Below are 16,271 nucleotides of genomic sequence, written 5' to 3'. Positions count from 1 at the left end.
GTCAGTAAGCAGTGTTCTTCTGAGGCCTGTTCTCCAGTTCTTGCCTCTGGTCTTTTCTTCCCTCAGTGATGGACTGTCTTCTGAAGTAGGCATATGAAATAAACCCTTTCTTCTCCAAGGTGTCTTTCATTATGGTCTTTTTCACAGCAGTAGAAACCCTAACACAGGTATCATGTGTCTGTGCACACAAATCTAGATCTGGTCCAAGATGAAAGAGAGCTAGAAATGTTCTTACATAGGTAGTAATATTCCTCAGACATGCCTGAAGTGGTCACATGATCTCACACTGACCATCAAAAGGAAAGACAAGGAAAAAGATCCTGTAAGCTCAGTTGGACATGATCTATTTGAGACAGATAAAATGCAAAATGAATGCACCCACAGCACACGCATGTAGTGCCATGTGCTACTGCACACCACACACATATGTATTCCTCACAGGAGAAGTCACGGTGAGGGAGAAAGGATTTCTCAACAGTTCATACGCACAATCATGACAGTGAAGTGGAATGAAAATACAGAGTCTGCTGCAGCAGCTCTGGCTGTGCTGTGGGCTCAGGATTTCTGCAGAGTTCAGTAATGATGCAGATGACAGGGACACGGGACATGAGAAGAGCAGGCCAGGGGAGGAACTCACAGACTAAATATCATTTAAGTATCCGATCATGTGGGAAAATAGGCAAGTACAGGACTAACAACACTGTTTGAGAATTTAAAATAAAATCCACATCACTTGATGTTTTCGTCATTTTCCCTTTCTTCCTTTTCTCTGAAGAGTACTGATGGAGCAGGTTGCGGTATTCCTCAAGCAGGTTTTGTACATAAGACAACTGAGCATCCGTGTTCTGATGAGAACTAGACAGGTGAGAAATATAATTGCTGATGCTATTTTCTTATTTAAAAATTTTCTAGTTTTAGATTTTGTTTTTCATATATTTGAGTAATGTCCCAGGATGATCTATGAGAACAGTCACACATCATTCTTCTATTTATCAATAGAGGGAATATCAGCAGTTTGTGTAATAATAAGGAATTTTGTAATAATTTCATGGTTAAGCTTTGGATTCTCTTCCTCAGCTATGGTATGGTTACCTCCTCAAACACTATCTTCCAGGCTTCTGTGTCCCCTACATAAGGCACATCCAGCATTTGGAACAACGTTACTGGGGCTTCTTTCTCCTACCACCCTGCTCCAGAGCATGCTCTGTTAAGGAAGGTCAGTTGGGATTTTTCTGTGCATCAACAAGAGCTCCCAGGTAATGACACCAAGACTTCTTATTAATTATAAAAGTTTGGCCTTTAGCTTATTTTTGTCCCAAAATAACTTATTTAGTTATTTATTTAGATTTTCGAGACAGGGTTTCTCCGTAGCTTTTTGGCTCCTGTCCTGGAACTAGCTCTTCTAGACCAGGTTGGCCTCGAACTCACAGAGATCCGCCTGCCTCTGCCTCCCGAGTGCTGGGATTAAAGGCGTGCGCCACCACCGCCTGGCTCCCTTTATTTATTTAGTTACTTATTTATTTAGGTTTTTCAAGACAGGGTTTCTCTGTAGCTTTGAAGCCTGTCGAACTCATAGAGATCCTCCTGTCTCTGCCACCCAAGTGCTGGAACTAAAGTCGTGCACCACAATGCCTAGCTTCTACTAATTCTTATAGCTTAATTTAACCAGTTTCTATTCATCTATGTTCTGTATGTCGACTTTCTTGCTTCTTCTGTCAGTCTGTCTGTCCACTGGCAATTCCCTCTGTCTCTGTCTCCATGATTCCTCATCTTACTTACTCTATCTGCCTGGAAGTCCTGCATATACCTCCTGTCTAGCTATCAGCTATTTAGCTTCATATTAGAAGAATAAGGTCCCTTAGGCAGGCAAGGTAAACAAATGCAAAACATCTTTCCATAGATAGACAAATATTCCATAAACAAATGTGTTGTTTATGTCTTATTTCCATTGGTTAATAAAGAAGTAGATTTGGCCAATAGCCAGGCAGAACAGAACCAGCTGGGAAATCTAAGCCAAGGTACAGGGAGCAGAAGCTTGGAGTTATGGAGACACGAGTAGCTAGCTGCCAGGGAAGCAAGATGCGAGGTAAAAAAAAAAAAAAGTCATAAGCCTCTGGTAAAATAAGGACTAATGGGTTAATTTAAATGCAAAAGGTAGCCAGTAATAAGCCCATGCCATTGGACAAACAGTTTCTAATAAATATTAAGCCTCTGAATGGTTTTTCAGGAACTGAGAAAGGCAAAAGCTCAGAGAAGATGAAGATGGAAACATTAACCTCTGAGAGAAGCTGAGAAGGTGCACAAAGCAGAAGAAACTAAAAGAATCACTCCCAGTATTGGCCAGCACAGCTACCACCATTCTACATAGGGCAAGTGTCTGCTGTCCTGAGGCCAATCTCCAGTGAGACGCTGTGAGTGGAAGGCAGTGGGACTATAACAGGGTATCATGAGAAGGGATTTAGTTAATAAAGTTAACTGCGAACATTTCAGGTAAATTTGAGACTGGAAAAATTTATTTTCTTTAGAGAAGAAATTCAAATAATGTCTGCCTAAGGTAGGCACATTGCCACTCATTAAAAATTGTTACACATTTTTACCATGACTGGGAGGTGGAGACGGAACGGCCCTTGAACAGAGGCTGGCCTTGGAGGAAGGCTTAGAACAACTGAAAGGACAGAGAGATGTGACGAGAACTCTTGCATCTCCTGCTGGTTTCCCTCAGAGAGGACTTGTCAGAGTCAGACAAAAAACCAAAGACTACGAGGACAGTGATGAAAGTCAAAATGATCTGCAAAGAGAGGATGGGATTCCTGGTCAGGATATAAACAATAGTGACCCTCCATTCAAAATAGTGGATCCATTGATTATATATCACAATGCTTAAAATACATACCACAGACATCATGAAATAGCAACTCCTAGATCTTTAATCATATAACTATGGCATGAAACAATCCCTAGTTTTTGCTTCAAGATACCAAGTTTTGCAATTTTATTACTTAGAAAGTGGATTAAATCATAAAAAAAAAATGGGAGAAGAAATATAGTACCTGCTTTGGAAACATGAATTATTTAACTATAATTTTTGTTTCAAAATACATTTCAGGGCTGGAGAGATGGCTCAGCGGTTAACAACATTGCCTGCTCTTCCAAAGGTCCTGAGTTCAATTCCCAGCAACCACATGGTGGCTCACAACCATCTGTAATGAGGTCTGGTGCCCTCTACTGGCCTTCAGGCACACACGCAGAAAGAATAATGTATACATAATAAATAAATAAGTATTTAAAAAAATACATTTCAAATATGCTGTGTACATTATCTGTCTTGGTGTATTTTTAGATTTTAATGGACCATACATTGTTTCTGAGTCTTCTTAAAGCAACACTGTGTGGAGTATGTCCAATACAGATTGGGGCCATGCACTCTCATAGACCTGACTTAATTTCATATAGAGACTGCAGAATGGAGAGAACAACAGAATGCCTGTATTGAAAGAGGGGGTCCTGAAATCACACACACCTTTCAACTCAAAATATGTCGCTGCATTTGATAATAACTATGGAGGACACCGTGGAGGACACTTTTATGAACTGAATTGACAACATAATGAAAACTGGTGCTGCTTGGGGTTATTACTTGTATGTGTTTGATCCTGTTTAAGTCATTTGCAATATCTCTCCATGGCCTCTGACATAATCATATAGATGGATCAACAGAAACTGAATGTCATCACCCAGCACCTCCGCTCCAGGGTTTCCCAGAGATGACATGTCTAACCCAGCACTGTCATGCATGAGCTGTAAACACAGGTAACTCCTTCCCTCACACTGACACAGAGCACAGTGAAAGAAGCCTGGCAGGAAAGACACAGGACTGTCAGCAAGGGAACTGGACTGGACCTGTGGAAGAGCAGGACCCGCCATTAGCAGTCTGCTTTACTGTTGGCTATGCAGTGCCCCATGTGAAGGACAGTGCAGGAAGTGGTTTTGTTTAAGTTACATGTTGGCTCAGTCAGCAGAGGTTAAGCACACATAGTTTGTATATCAAAAGGTGTTGACTGCATACATTTGTCAAGGTGCTCACTGTAACAAACAGGAAAAGCACCATAAAGTATTTATGACATCATTAAAGTTGAAATCTTGCCTGTCATAGCCGTGGGTAGTATATGCTGGCCTGGAATTACACCCTCACAAACGCAGAGATGACAGGGATATGCCTCAGAGGAAACTGATGTTTCTTTTCTATCACAGGTCTGGTTACTAAAATCCCAGGAATACACACAGGTCTGGGAGTTCTCCTCACCTGCTGACCTGGCACAAAAGCCTGGCACTGTAACACAAGGCCATGAGAGCTTTTCACCTGTTCCTAGGGACCCTGCTTCTGGACCAGCTCAACAAGCTCAAGGCCTCATCAAGACGTTGACACAACCATTGTGGGCCAAGCAGAAACCCTGTAATTTATTGGTCCATCCACCCTACATTACAGATGGGGGACCTGTCAAGGCCTTAAGGAAACCCAGACTTCAATTTGAGGCCTATAGTCAGCTTCTACAGAGAGTCCCTCTGTGTGTGAGCTGTTTTCTCACGCCTAGTCAAAGCTATCGATAGCAGCTCATCCTGGCAGACCTTTCGGTTTCCTTCCAGAACTTACCACCTGAGATCTGTGGTACCTTGGATTTTTTTCCTTCCTGTGTTCTTTAACTGACAGAGAAAATGAAAACAAGGAAAACTGTCTCCCTCACTCACCCTGCCTCTCCTGTAACAGGGGCTTCTCCATCCCACTCGTTCTGGCAGTTTCCCGTGGCTGTGGCTGGCCCCACATATTCATAGGGCCGATAATAACAATCTATTTGTTCTCCCAGCAATCTGCCTTCTCATTTCCCTTAAGGAACAGATACCTGAGGTCTCCAGGATGGCAGGTAACTGGATGCCCCTACAGGCACACCTCCCGCTGAGTGTGAGCCCACCAATTCCCGACTCCCTTTCCCCTATGTAGTGCCAAGACCACAGGAAGTACACAGACTTGAGTAGGCGTCCCTAACCCCAAAGAGTCTGGGATGTTTGGGTGGAAGCTTCACATCAGCCCCTGGTATCCATACATCCAAAGAACCTGAAATGTTTGGGTAAAGGCTTCACCCTAGCACCTGACATCCATATAACCAGAGTATGAAATGTTTGGACAAAAGATCCATCCCAAGTCCATTCCCCTGGGAGTTGCCTCAGTCCAGATTCCACCTCAGAGAAAGCCCACCAATGGATGATTCCCTCCCCAGAGATGCTAAATACCACTCCCACAAAGTATTTAAACAGCACCCAGAAAACACATGGTTTTCTGGTCATCATTTCCTATCTCCTCTTGGAGGGCTGGAAAGCCATTATGGAACATTGATATCCATCAACCCTGGACTTTTTCAAATTCGGTTTGATTTGGTCTTATTCGGATCATTTCATCAACAGAGAGGCTTATCGGGGAACAGAAACTTTTCATGAATGTCACGTACGTTACATTAGGCCGGCTACAAAGCAAAGGAAGGGCCAGAAACTGTTTGCTCTGAAGATACTGAGATATCTCACAGCATTTATACGCGTATGGGTCAGCTAGAAAAGTGTGTTTCCCCACCAAAGCTGCTCAGTGAGCTCCCAGCTCCCCCTCAGGAGCAGGCAGTCAGCTGCCCATCCTTAGCTTGCAACCCTGGACCCAGCACTGCCTGTCCCAGAAGCCCAAGGAGCACTGGGGCTGCACGCGGCATACTAAGGAAACCATCACTCAGGACACAGTCCCTGTCGCCCTAACCCCAGCCCTGACCTGCAATCTCAGGCGTCCCAGCCAGTTGAGCACAGCACCTCCAAGGCAGCTTCTCCCGCCCTCCCACCCAACCCAGGTCCGCTCCCTCCAAGACGGATCCGCACCCCGCACAGTGCCTCAGACTGCGCTGCACTCTGAACCAACCTCCGTGTCAGAGACGCAACAGGAATACACTACAGGCAGGAGTCTTACCTAACTTCCAGGAAGAGATACATGTGGAGACATAAGCAGGAATGAGATTTCCTGGACGGCTTCTTGTGACGTCACAAACGCAAGCACTACATTTCCCAGAAATCTGCGCGAAGCATAAATGGCTTTTTAGGAGGGACGCAATTAAGAACAAAACTAAACCTAAAGAAAATAAGTGCTATATCCAAGTTGGATATCCCCGAAAATGAAACTCCACAATACTGGATTCCGAAAGCACAAGAGAGTTTTTAATATTTAATATCGAGTTTCGACTACGCTAATTAGTGGGTGAGCCAAAGTCAGCCTGGAACCCAGGGAAGGGGAGAACTTGTAAAGAGGAAACGCCATAATTGGGGGAGTTCATGTCCTGTTGTCTTGGGATTGAGTAAGGAGGGCTAGGGTAAGGTAGCTTTTGAAACCATTGGTCACCTTTGGGGCGTGAAAACCATAACAAAGGGCCATTAATAACTGACAAGGTTTTAGGGACAGGATTCCTCCTAGGAACATCTAGACCTCCTTAAATTTAGTGGCCCTGCTCCCTAGCTCCATCACTGGCTGTTTTCAGGGTATCTGTTCAAATTCTGCTACACCTCTGCTGCCACAGCTGCTGCCTTGCTGTGGGTGTCTTAGATGGCAAGAGTATTTATACAGTTTTAACTCTGCCTCTGTCCTTTTATTTTACCAATAAGGATTATCAATATAGATTCAAATGCTGGGTGAAAATCTGCTAGCTCAGAGAAGCAGAGCTTCTTACACACCAAGGGGGAGATATTAGAGCAGTTTGGATGACTTCATTGAGAAAAACAACAGTAACTTTGCTACAGCCCAGATCTCAGATTCTGGGCAATCAATGGACAAAGCTATGGCATGGTAAAGGATTCATGGAGCATTTATAGTTACAGAAGATAGAGCCTTATTAATAAAGGCAAGTTTTAAACACATTGATTGAACAAACCCTTCGGAGTTACAGCAAAGAGAAGTCTCTGCTGTTCTCTGATGACATTCTTAGTATGTGTGCTCTTGTAAGTTGCATGTTGGTATTGACATCCCAAAATGATTAACTATTCCAGGTGAAAAATTCCTGATTTGTTAGCAAAGATTTTAACACATTTGACACACACATGAAGTTTGCAGTCAGAATGAACCATTTGATGTGTTTAAAGAAGTAAACTTTTTAAGATGTGTTGAATTTCTCTCCTGCATTAACTATATCATTTGTTGGATAAGGATATTAAGATTAATAAAGTCTTTGCTACATTCCCCGAAATTTTAGGGATTCTCAACATAATGAGTATTTCTTTTATGTCATAAAAAGGATGAAGTTGAGGAAAAGCATCTGTCACAGTCTGCACCTTTGTAGGGTTTCTCTCCAGTATGAAGTCTCTTGTGTCTACTAAGAGATGAGTTATGATGAAAGGATTTGTGACATCCTTCACACTTGTAGGGTTTCTCTCCAGTATGAAGTCTCTTGTGTCTACTAAGAGATGAGTTAAGATGAAATGTTTTGTGACATTCTTCACACTTGTAGGGTTTCTCTCCAGTATGAACTCTCTTATGATTTCTAAGGGATGAATTACCATGAAAGGTTTTGTTACATTCTTCACACGTGTAGGGTTTCTCTCCAGTATGAAGTTTCCTGTGTCTCCTAAGGGAATTGAGATAAGGAAAGGCTTTGTGACATTCTTCACAATTGTATGGTTTCTCTCCAGTATGAATTCTTTGGTGAACCCGAAGATCCCTAGACTTTGAAAACCTTTTGCTGCAGTGTACACAGGTATGACAATTGTCTTCAGAATGGATTTTTTGATGTTGTCTAAGGGATACAGATGAGTTAAAACATCTGTCACACTCTGTACATTTGTAGGGTTTCATTCCATTATGAACTTTCTTGTGTCTCCAAAGGGATGAGTGATAATAAAAGGCTTTGTCACATTCCTCACACTTGTAGGGTTTCTCTTCCATATGAACTTTCTTGTGTGTCTTAAGGGATGAGTGATAATGAAAGGCTTTGTGACATTCGTCACACTTGTAGGGTTTCTCTCCAGTGTGAATTGTTTGATGATCCCGAAGAGCCCTAGAACAGGGAAACCATTTGCCACAGTATACACAGGTATAAGGACTGTGTGCTGAATGGATTGTTTGATGTCGTCTAAGGGATAACAAAGACTTAAAGTTTCTGCCACAGTCCACACACTTGTAGGGATTGTCTTTACAGTAAATTGTTTGATGTTGCCAAAGGGATGAAATGAAGCAAAAACATTTGCCACACCTCTTACACTTGTATGATTTCTTTCTAGTATGTTTTCTTTGATGTTGTCTAAGGCATGAAAACGAGAAGAAACAACTGCCGCATGCTTTGCATTTGTAGGATTTCTCTCTAGAATGAATCCTTTGATGTTGCTTCAACATTGAAAGATAGTAAAATGATCTGCCACATTTTTCACACCTGTAGGTTTTTTCATCAGTATGATCTTTCTGGTGTATAAAAAGTGATGAGCGAGTATTGAAGGCCTTGTGACATTCTTTACACGTGTAGGGTTTTTCTCCAGTGTGAAGTCTCTGGTGTATGGAAAGTGCTTTAGAAGAACTAAGGCCCTTACCACATTCTTCACACTTGTAAGGTTTCTCCCTTGTATGAATTCTCCGGCATTGAATGTATAGTGAGTTATCATCAATGGTCTTGGAGAAAATGCTAAAATCTTCGGGTATTGTTCCTGTAGAGCAAAAGTTGAGATATTAATAAAGGTTAGAAAATATTCTTCATACTTACAATGCTTATCTTTTAGAAGAAAACATTTATTAATACATATTCAAGCAATGAAAAATGAGTCACTTCAAACTTAGAGGCACTACATATAAATGATAAAATATTGTACAAAAAAAATCTATACTTTTATTAAGTAGAATAATGTGTAACATGTGGGCCTGCTTGTTGGGGTTTATGTCCTCCCACCAGGTACCACAGCCATTTGGCCCCAGAGAAATCACACAAAGAATCTATATTAATGATAAACTGATTGGCCGATTAGCTCAGGCTTCTTATTAACTCTTTTAACTTACATTAGCCCATTATTCTAGTATATGTTAGCCACATGGCTCAGTATCTTTTTTGGCAGGGGAGGTCACATCTTCCTTCTTCTGTGTCTAGGAAGGACTGGGGAGGAATGGGCTTCCTCCTTCCCTGTAATACTTTTGATATTATTTTAATTTATGTTACAACATATGATAAGGAGATTCAAAGAACATGCAAACATCTGTACAAATAGATTATTAATAAAATACAACAGAAACACTAAAAAAAAATACTCCTGTTCTCATTGCCCCTCCTCTACTTCCTGTCTGGTTGTCCCGTCTATACTTCTTGCCTGGCTACTGGCCAATCACTGTTTATTTAAAACATAATTGACAGAATACAGAATTGTCCCACACCAATAATGGAACATCCAAATAGAACATAGATATAATGGCATATAATTCAAAGTTAAATAGCTAAGTAAGTTGCAAGGGCATTTTACTAAGAGAAATAAACTGATTAAATGCATAGAGATTTTTATATCGCAGGATACTAGCTGAGTTCTGGTAAGAGAAAGTTATTTTTGACTTTGTAAATTTGAGACATAGTCTAATGCAAACATTTACTGCATTTACAATATAGTTTTACTTTGGGGGTACAAAAGATATGCTGTACAAGTAGACAGTCTACATAAAGACAAAATTTATAGTTCAAATTCAGGACATTATTTTACATTTTATTTGAAAGACCAGAAAATATATACCTGAAACATATTGAAACATGGTAAAAACAAAACAAAACAAACAAAAAACAAACAAAAAAAAACCCTCATATTTACTTATGCATGAGGCAAATTAAGACAATATATTTGGTTAAGACAATAAAGATATGAAAAAATTACTTCTTTCCTTTTTTGTTTGTTTTGGTTTTAGAAGACAAGGTTTTTCTATGAAGACCTTGCTCTCCTGTAACTCACTATCTCGACCAGGCTGGACTCAAACACAATATTAGAGGGAGAAAAATATTTCTACCTTCCATTATCCAGTCCTCTGTACCTGTCATCAGAGGTAATCCTAAAGTAAGAGACTGAAACAAATTTAAGTTCAATTTTTCCTTTATATGGAATAATATTAAAATCAGATGTACTTAAAGTAAGTGGATATTGGGCCAGGAGTGGTGACACACTTTTAAATCCAGCACTCAGAAGCAGAGGCAGAAAGATCTTTTAGAGTTCAGTGCTAGCCTAGTCTACAAAGCCCGCTCCAGGACTGCTAGGGCTACAGAAAAACTCCTTAGAGGTCTGTAAATAGAAGCATAGCTTGTAATTGGGGAAATCCAAAGTTTAAGAGACTTAAATCATCATAAAACTGAGACATGTGCTTTGACAGCAAAGATAAAGAGAGACCTATAGAATGATGCCCATGGTATTATGTTTCAAGGTAAATGGGAAAGCCTCACTTTCTGTTGGATCTCAGGATATCAAGTCTGCCCCTGAACCCCTCATTCCTACACACCTGGGTGCACGGTGGCTGCTGCTTGTCTCTCCCCATCTGAAGGCTCTGGTCTTTGCTCCAGAAATGTCACCAGGTGTGGCTTAGGGACAGCAAGACCTGTGTATAGATAAAGAGAAGAAGTTGTTAAGTGTTCTTTTACTCAGAATTGACATGTCACTTCCTGTACATGACTTGTAAGGACAGAGATGAGGTGACAAATGATTGCAGACAATCAGTTCCTTAAGTGTTTTCAGACACGATCACTGCAACACAAGATGGAATCTACAATATCCAGAGTGTGAGTTTTATTTCAAGGGAAAAAAACAGTAAAACTGAACTGTAAAATACTTCAAGTAAAAAGTGAGCTCCACCTCTCACGCCACTGAATTTCTAAAAGTCCCACTAGAGTGAGGGAAAGACACACCCATTGCGGAAAGGTTAAACACAGATGAAAGCAAATAGTGTTAGGAATCTTTCTGTTTTCATTATTTATATTAATTTTTCATATGCATTAGTGTTTTCTACAGATGTATGTCTCTATGAGGTTGATTTGATAATCTAATTAATTTTTATCAATAAAAAATCAGAAGTCAGACATCAGCTAAGAAACTGAAAGATCAGAGAAGCGCCTACCTCTTCCATTCCACCATCCAAAGGGCAGAGATCCTGTCTCAGCCCAGCTTTCCACGTCCTGTTCCCCTCGCTACAGTCTTCCATATCTCTATGGTCAACTGGTGGCTAGTTCTACCCTCTGACTCCAGTCAAGCTTTATTTGTCAGGACACAACACAATTAAAACATCACACAACATGAGGTTGTCAGACCTTGGGTTTACAAACAATTGTGAACTATCATAGGAGTGCCGGCGATGTGGGATTTCCTGCCTGGGCTCACAGGCCAAACAGTGCTGTAATTAACATAGTTTCTTTCTGATTATTCACATCTGAGCGGCAGGAAGGAAAGTGTAGTTTCCTTTTACTTAATGATCTTTTAGAAGCGCAGTCAATGTTCTTAACAACTGAGCCATCGCTCCAGCCCAGAAATGACTTTTAATATAGTGATCTCCTCAATTTTTTTGAAAACGAAGGATATGAAACTGACTGTTGAAATGTTCCCATGAGAAACCACACAAAGTGAGGAAGCTACATGTTGATGGTGAACTAAGAAGTCACTATAGAGGAGATGCTCACCCAGGAACTCAAGGTGGCTGTAATTCTCCAACATCACATCCCTGTACAGATTCCACTGAGCAGGCTTCAGACATTCCCTCTCTTCCAGAGAGAACTCAATGGCCACATCTGAGAAGGACAGCATTTCCTAAAATAAAGATTAGCAAATGATACCACACATTAATTTATTTAAAACCATAAATAATTTAAATGACAAGAGGCTCTGGGCTGAATAGAACTTGAAACTAGCTAGGGCCAATTTGAAAAGAGAGAAATAATTGAAAAAATTCCTACCAAGACTGCCCTGTAGCCAAGTCTAGGGGCATTTTCTGAACTAGTGACTCCTATGAGACAGCACTGCCCACTATGGTGATGCCTGCACTGGGCACGCAGTTCTACATGGTACAGGAAAGCAGTCTCGGGGAGTCAGTAAGCAGTGTTCTTCTGTGGCCTGTTCTCCACCTCACGCCTCACGTTCCTGCCTTGAATTCTCCCAGTGATGGACTGTCACCTGGAGTTGGAGTCTAAAATAACCCTTTCTTCTCCAAGCTGTCTCTCATCACGGGCTTTAGCACAATAGGAACCCTCAGACAGGCACCACGGATTTGTCCAGGATGAAAGAGAACTAGAAATGTTCTTACACAGGTAGTAATATCCTCAGACATGCCTAAAGTGGTCACATGAGCTCATACTGACCATCGGTAATAAAGCAAGGTAAAGGAGCCCGTAAGCCCAGTGGGACATGATCCATTTGAGAAAGACACATAAAGTGAATGCAGCCTCAGAACACGCATGTAGTGTCATGTGCTGCTACACACCACACACGTATGTATTCCTCACAGGAGAAAGTCACGGTGAGGGAGAAGGGATTTCTCAACAGTTCATGCGCACAATCATGACAGTGAAGTGGAATGAAAATACAGCGTCTGCTGCAGCAGCTCTGGCTGTGCTGTGGGCTCAGGATTTCTGCAGAGTTCAGTAATGATGCAGATGACAGGGACACAGGACATGAGAAGAGCAGGCCAGGGGAGGAAATCACAGAGTAAATATCATTTAAGTATCCGATCATATGAGAAAATAGGCAAGAATAGGACTAACAACACTATTTGAGAATTTGAAATAGAGCAGACATCTCTGGATCTTAACATCATTTTCCCTTTCTAGCTTTTCTCTGCTACTGATGAAGAGGGTTGCGGTATTCCTAAAGCATTTCCTAACACAAAGCATTGTAAGGCACAGAAGTTGGAAATGTAATGTTTTTTTTTCCCCATTTACCTGTGATATCAGGAAGCAAACACTGGACTTCCTTCTTGTGGTCCATTAGTTTAACTATGTAAAGAGGTTTTCTATCTGCCTGTTTTGCACATATGACACCTGTGCGTAGGTGTGCTGTAGCTGAAAACTACAATTTCTAATGCTATTTTCACATTTCAAATCTTGCTACTTTTAGAGTTTATGCTTTTCATATATTTTGAGTAACATACCAGAATGAGCTATGAAAATAGCCACACATCATTTTCCCTTTTTATCAATACAAGAAATATCAACAATTTATGTTATTCTAATAATTTCATGGTTAAGCTTTGGATTCTCAGGTATGGTATGTTCACCCCTCAAACACTTCTTTCCAGGCTTCCAGAATGTACCCTACATAAGGCACATCCAGCATTTGGGAAACTGTCATGGGGCTTCTCCCCCCCATCACGCTGTCCCAGAACACTCAGTCTTCAGGAAGCGCAGTTAACATTTTTATTTGGGTTGTCAACAGCTCCCAAGTAATGACACAGAGACTTCTCTTTAATCATGGAAGCTTGGCCGTTACCTTATGCTTGTCCCACTACCTCTTCTAACTTAATTCCACCTCTTCCTAGTCATCTGCATTTTCCCTTGGGGCTTTGCTTATATTTCACTCTGTATGTCCTGCTTTCCTGCCTCCTCTGTCTCTGCCTCCGGGAGTCCTCCTCTTCCTTACTCTCTCTGCATGGAAGTCCCGCTTATCCCTCCCACCTAGGTGTTGGTCATTTAGCTATGAGATGAATCAGGTGCCTTATGCAGACAAGGTAAACACGCAGCACATCTTTCCATAGTGAAACCAATATCCACAAGCAAACGGAAACCTCTTTACATAGTTAAGATGATAATCCACAAAAGGAAGTCCAAGTATTTGCTTCCTGATATCACCGGTAAATGGAAAAAAAATCATTACATTTCCCAACTTCTATGCCTTATAATGCTTTGTGTTTAACAAATCTCTATCTTGTGAGTTTCAATTCATTATGTTTAACATATTGATGAGATCATGTGTCATTTACCTCTGTCTTCTTGACATAACTTCCAGTTTCACCAATATTGTTACAATTGGCAAGAGTGTAATTTTTCTGTGAAAAATTACTAAATTGAAATTTGTCATTTTCCCCTCTATCTCCTCATTGCAGTTTCTCTCATGTACCCCAATAATCTATCTCAGATACATTGTTCATTCTTCTCTAATTAACATTGTTACACACAGCACATACCTGTACATATCTATACTGTACATACCTACTATATCAAGGGTCCAGTCTTGTGTTTGACCCCTGTTCAGATCATTTTCAAGGTCTCTCTGTGGTCTCTGGCATAATCAGGTAGATGGATCGGCAGGAACTGAATGTCATCACCCAGAACCTCCGCTCCAGGGTTTTCCAGAGATAACATGTCTAACTAACACAGCATGGTTACACATGAGCTGTAAACACAGGTAACTCCTTCCCTCACACTGACACAGAGCACAGTGAAAGAAGCCTAGGAGGAAAGACACAGGACCGTCAGCAAGGGGAATGGGACTCAAACTGCAAGAGCAGGAATTCAACACTACTAGTTTCCATTATGGGTTAGATATGGCACTGCCCCATGTGGAGGACAGTGCAGGAAGTGGTTTTGTTCTGGCTCACTGTAAGAAGCATCTGCTCACAGTGGAACCTCTGCTGTAAGACAGGGGAAGACATCCCAGCTGCAGCTGCAGAAAAAGACCCAGGAATGTAACCACAGTAGCCGCATAAGTTAAGAAGTGCAGAATGGAAATGAAGAAATAATTGAGTCTCAGATTAAATAGGAAAGGAACAAACTGGAAGAAACCAGAAAAAAAAAAAAACAGAAGAAAGCCACATCAGGCCATGAGAGTAACACAGATTAATATGCAAGAATGAACAATCGCTGCATATTAGGAGAACAATTCAATCAAGGCAAAGAGAACTCTTCCTTTCAGAGTAAATGCAGGCACCAAAATTAAAATCTTTAACAAGAACTTGTTAGGGATAAAATTTAAATTGCATATGGAATCAGTCAGCAGAAATTAAGCACACATAAATCAATGAAGTGTCGACTGCATAGATTTGTCAAGGTGTTCACTGTAAGAAACAGGAAAAACACCATAGAAACGATTTATCACATTAATCTTGAAATGCTCCCTGTCACAGACTTGGGTAAAATAGGCTGACCTGGAATTTGCTATGAAGCAGGGGAGGACCAGAGGGCCCTGCCTCCCCCTCACAAACGCAGAGATGACAGGGATGTGCCTCAGAGGAGACTGACGTTTCTTTTCTATCACAGGTCTGGTTACTAAAATCCCAGGAATACACACAGGTCTGGGAGTTCTCCTCACCTGCTAACCTGACACAAAAGCCTGGCACTGTAACACAAGACCATGAGAGCTTTTCACCTGTTCCTAGGGACCCTGCTTCTGGACCAGCTCAACAAGCTCAAGGCCACATCAAGACGTTGACAGAACCATTGTGGGCCAAGCAGACATCCTGTCGTTTTCACAGTTAGTCCACCCTGCATTAGGGACAGAGGAACTTTCAAAGCTTTAAGAAAACGAGATGAGGCCTGGAGTCAGCGTCTCCATTTCCTTCTTCCTGCAGAGGGTCCCTCTGTGTGTGGGCTGAATGTGTGTTCTCTCCACCCTAGTCAAAGCTTTCTATAGCAGAAGAAGACCTGTCTGTTATTTTCCAGAATTTCCCATACGTGACCTGTGATTTTTCCTTTCTTAATTCTTTAACTGCCAAAGAAAATCAACACAATCAAGACGTCAAGACCGTTACACTAGGCCGGCTAACAAAGTAAAGGAACGACTAGAAACCCAGTTTGCTTTAAAGATACTGAGAAATCCGACATCATCCACATGAGAATGGGTCAGCTAGTGAGGCCGGCTTCCCCACCAAAGCTGCTCAGGGGCTCCCAGCTCCCCCTCAGGAGCAGGCAGTCAGCTGACCATCCTTAGCTTGCAACCCTGGACCTTGCACTGTCATCCGCGCTCCCGGGATGCTCTCCTGTCCCAGAAGCCCAAGGAGCACTCGGGCTGCACGAGGAGTCCTAAGGAAATCATCACTCAGGGCACAGTCCCTGTCGCCCTCATCCCAGTCAGTTGAGCACTTCTCCCTGAGCTTCTTCAGCCAGCCCGGGTCTGCCCTCCAAGACGGCCCCGCACCCCGTACTGTGCCTCAGACTGCGCTGCATCCTGGACCAACCTCCGTGTCAGAGACGCAACGGGAATGCACAGCAGGCGGGACTCTCGCCCAACTTTGGGGCACGCGTACAAGTAGAGACCTAGAGTGTGGGGTTTCC

At 41.9% G+C, this 16,271-nt stretch overlaps 2 protein-coding genes across 5 annotated transcripts in view; both read right to left on the bottom strand.

Annotated features, from left to right (window-relative positions):
* Positions 1–10,544, bottom strand: part of LOC121433582 (zinc finger protein 58-like) — a 20,877-nt gene extending 10,333 nt beyond the window's left edge. The window contains exons 1-4 of one of the 3 annotated variants that reach the window (XM_041632057.1): positions 10,523–10,544; positions 8,596–8,709; positions 5,999–6,101; positions 2,598–2,788 (exon numbers count right to left, since the gene is read on the bottom strand). In XM_041632057.1, coding sequence (XP_041487991.1) covers positions 2,598–2,702 — 105 coding nt within the window. In that variant the 5' untranslated portion in view covers positions 2,703–2,788; positions 5,999–6,101; positions 8,596–8,709; positions 10,523–10,544. Of the gene's footprint in view, positions 1–2,597; positions 2,789–5,998; positions 6,102–6,950; positions 7,151–8,595; positions 8,710–10,522 lie in introns of those variants that run through there. The other 2 variants (XM_041632058.1, XM_041632059.1) reach the window with 2 other exon arrangements.
* LOC121433590 (zinc finger protein 58-like) lies at positions 7,237–16,271 on the bottom strand. 2 transcript variants are annotated; one of them, XM_041632074.1, is made up of 5 exons: positions 16,175–16,271; positions 14,211–14,450; positions 11,691–11,817; positions 10,523–10,618; positions 7,237–8,709 (listed from the first exon to the last, which is right to left on the bottom strand). In XM_041632074.1, exons 3-5 carry the CDS (start codon positions 11,812–11,814, stop codon positions 7,301–7,303), a joined length of 1,629 nt encoding a protein of 542 aa, XP_041488008.1. In that variant the 5' UTR covers positions 11,815–11,817; positions 14,211–14,450; positions 16,175–16,271; the 3' UTR covers positions 7,237–7,300. The 2 variants fall into 2 exon arrangements, with proteins under 2 accessions (XP_041488008.1, XP_041488009.1); XM_041632075.1 differs by lacking the exon at positions 14,211–14,450 and having other exon boundaries at positions 16,175–16,265.

Source organism: Microtus oregoni, unplaced genomic scaffold (assembly GCF_018167655.1).
Source record: "Microtus oregoni isolate MIOR12 unplaced genomic scaffold, Mior012 000040F_ref0000088, whole genome shotgun sequence".
NCBI classification, from domain to species: domain Eukaryota; kingdom Metazoa; phylum Chordata; class Mammalia; order Rodentia; family Cricetidae; genus Microtus; species Microtus oregoni.
The sequence above is the reverse complement of the archived record's forward strand: the minus strand, read 5'-3'. Positions and strand labels throughout refer to the sequence as shown.

Excerpts from the sequence above, each read along its gene's own strand:
- LOC121433590 (XM_041632074.1), bottom strand. The coding sequence starts at position 11,814 with ATGCTGTCCTTCTCAGATGTGGCCATTGAGTTCTCTCTGGAAGAGAGG. Across the intron at positions 10,619-11,690 it reads CAGCCACCTTGAGTTCCTGG|GTCTTGCTGTCCCTAAGCCA; the intron begins GTGAGCATCTCC and ends ATCTATACACAG. Across the intron at positions 8,710-10,522 it reads AGCAGCCACCGTGCACCCAG|GAACAATACCCGAAGATTTT; the intron begins GTGTGTAGGAAT and ends TTTGCTCTACAG.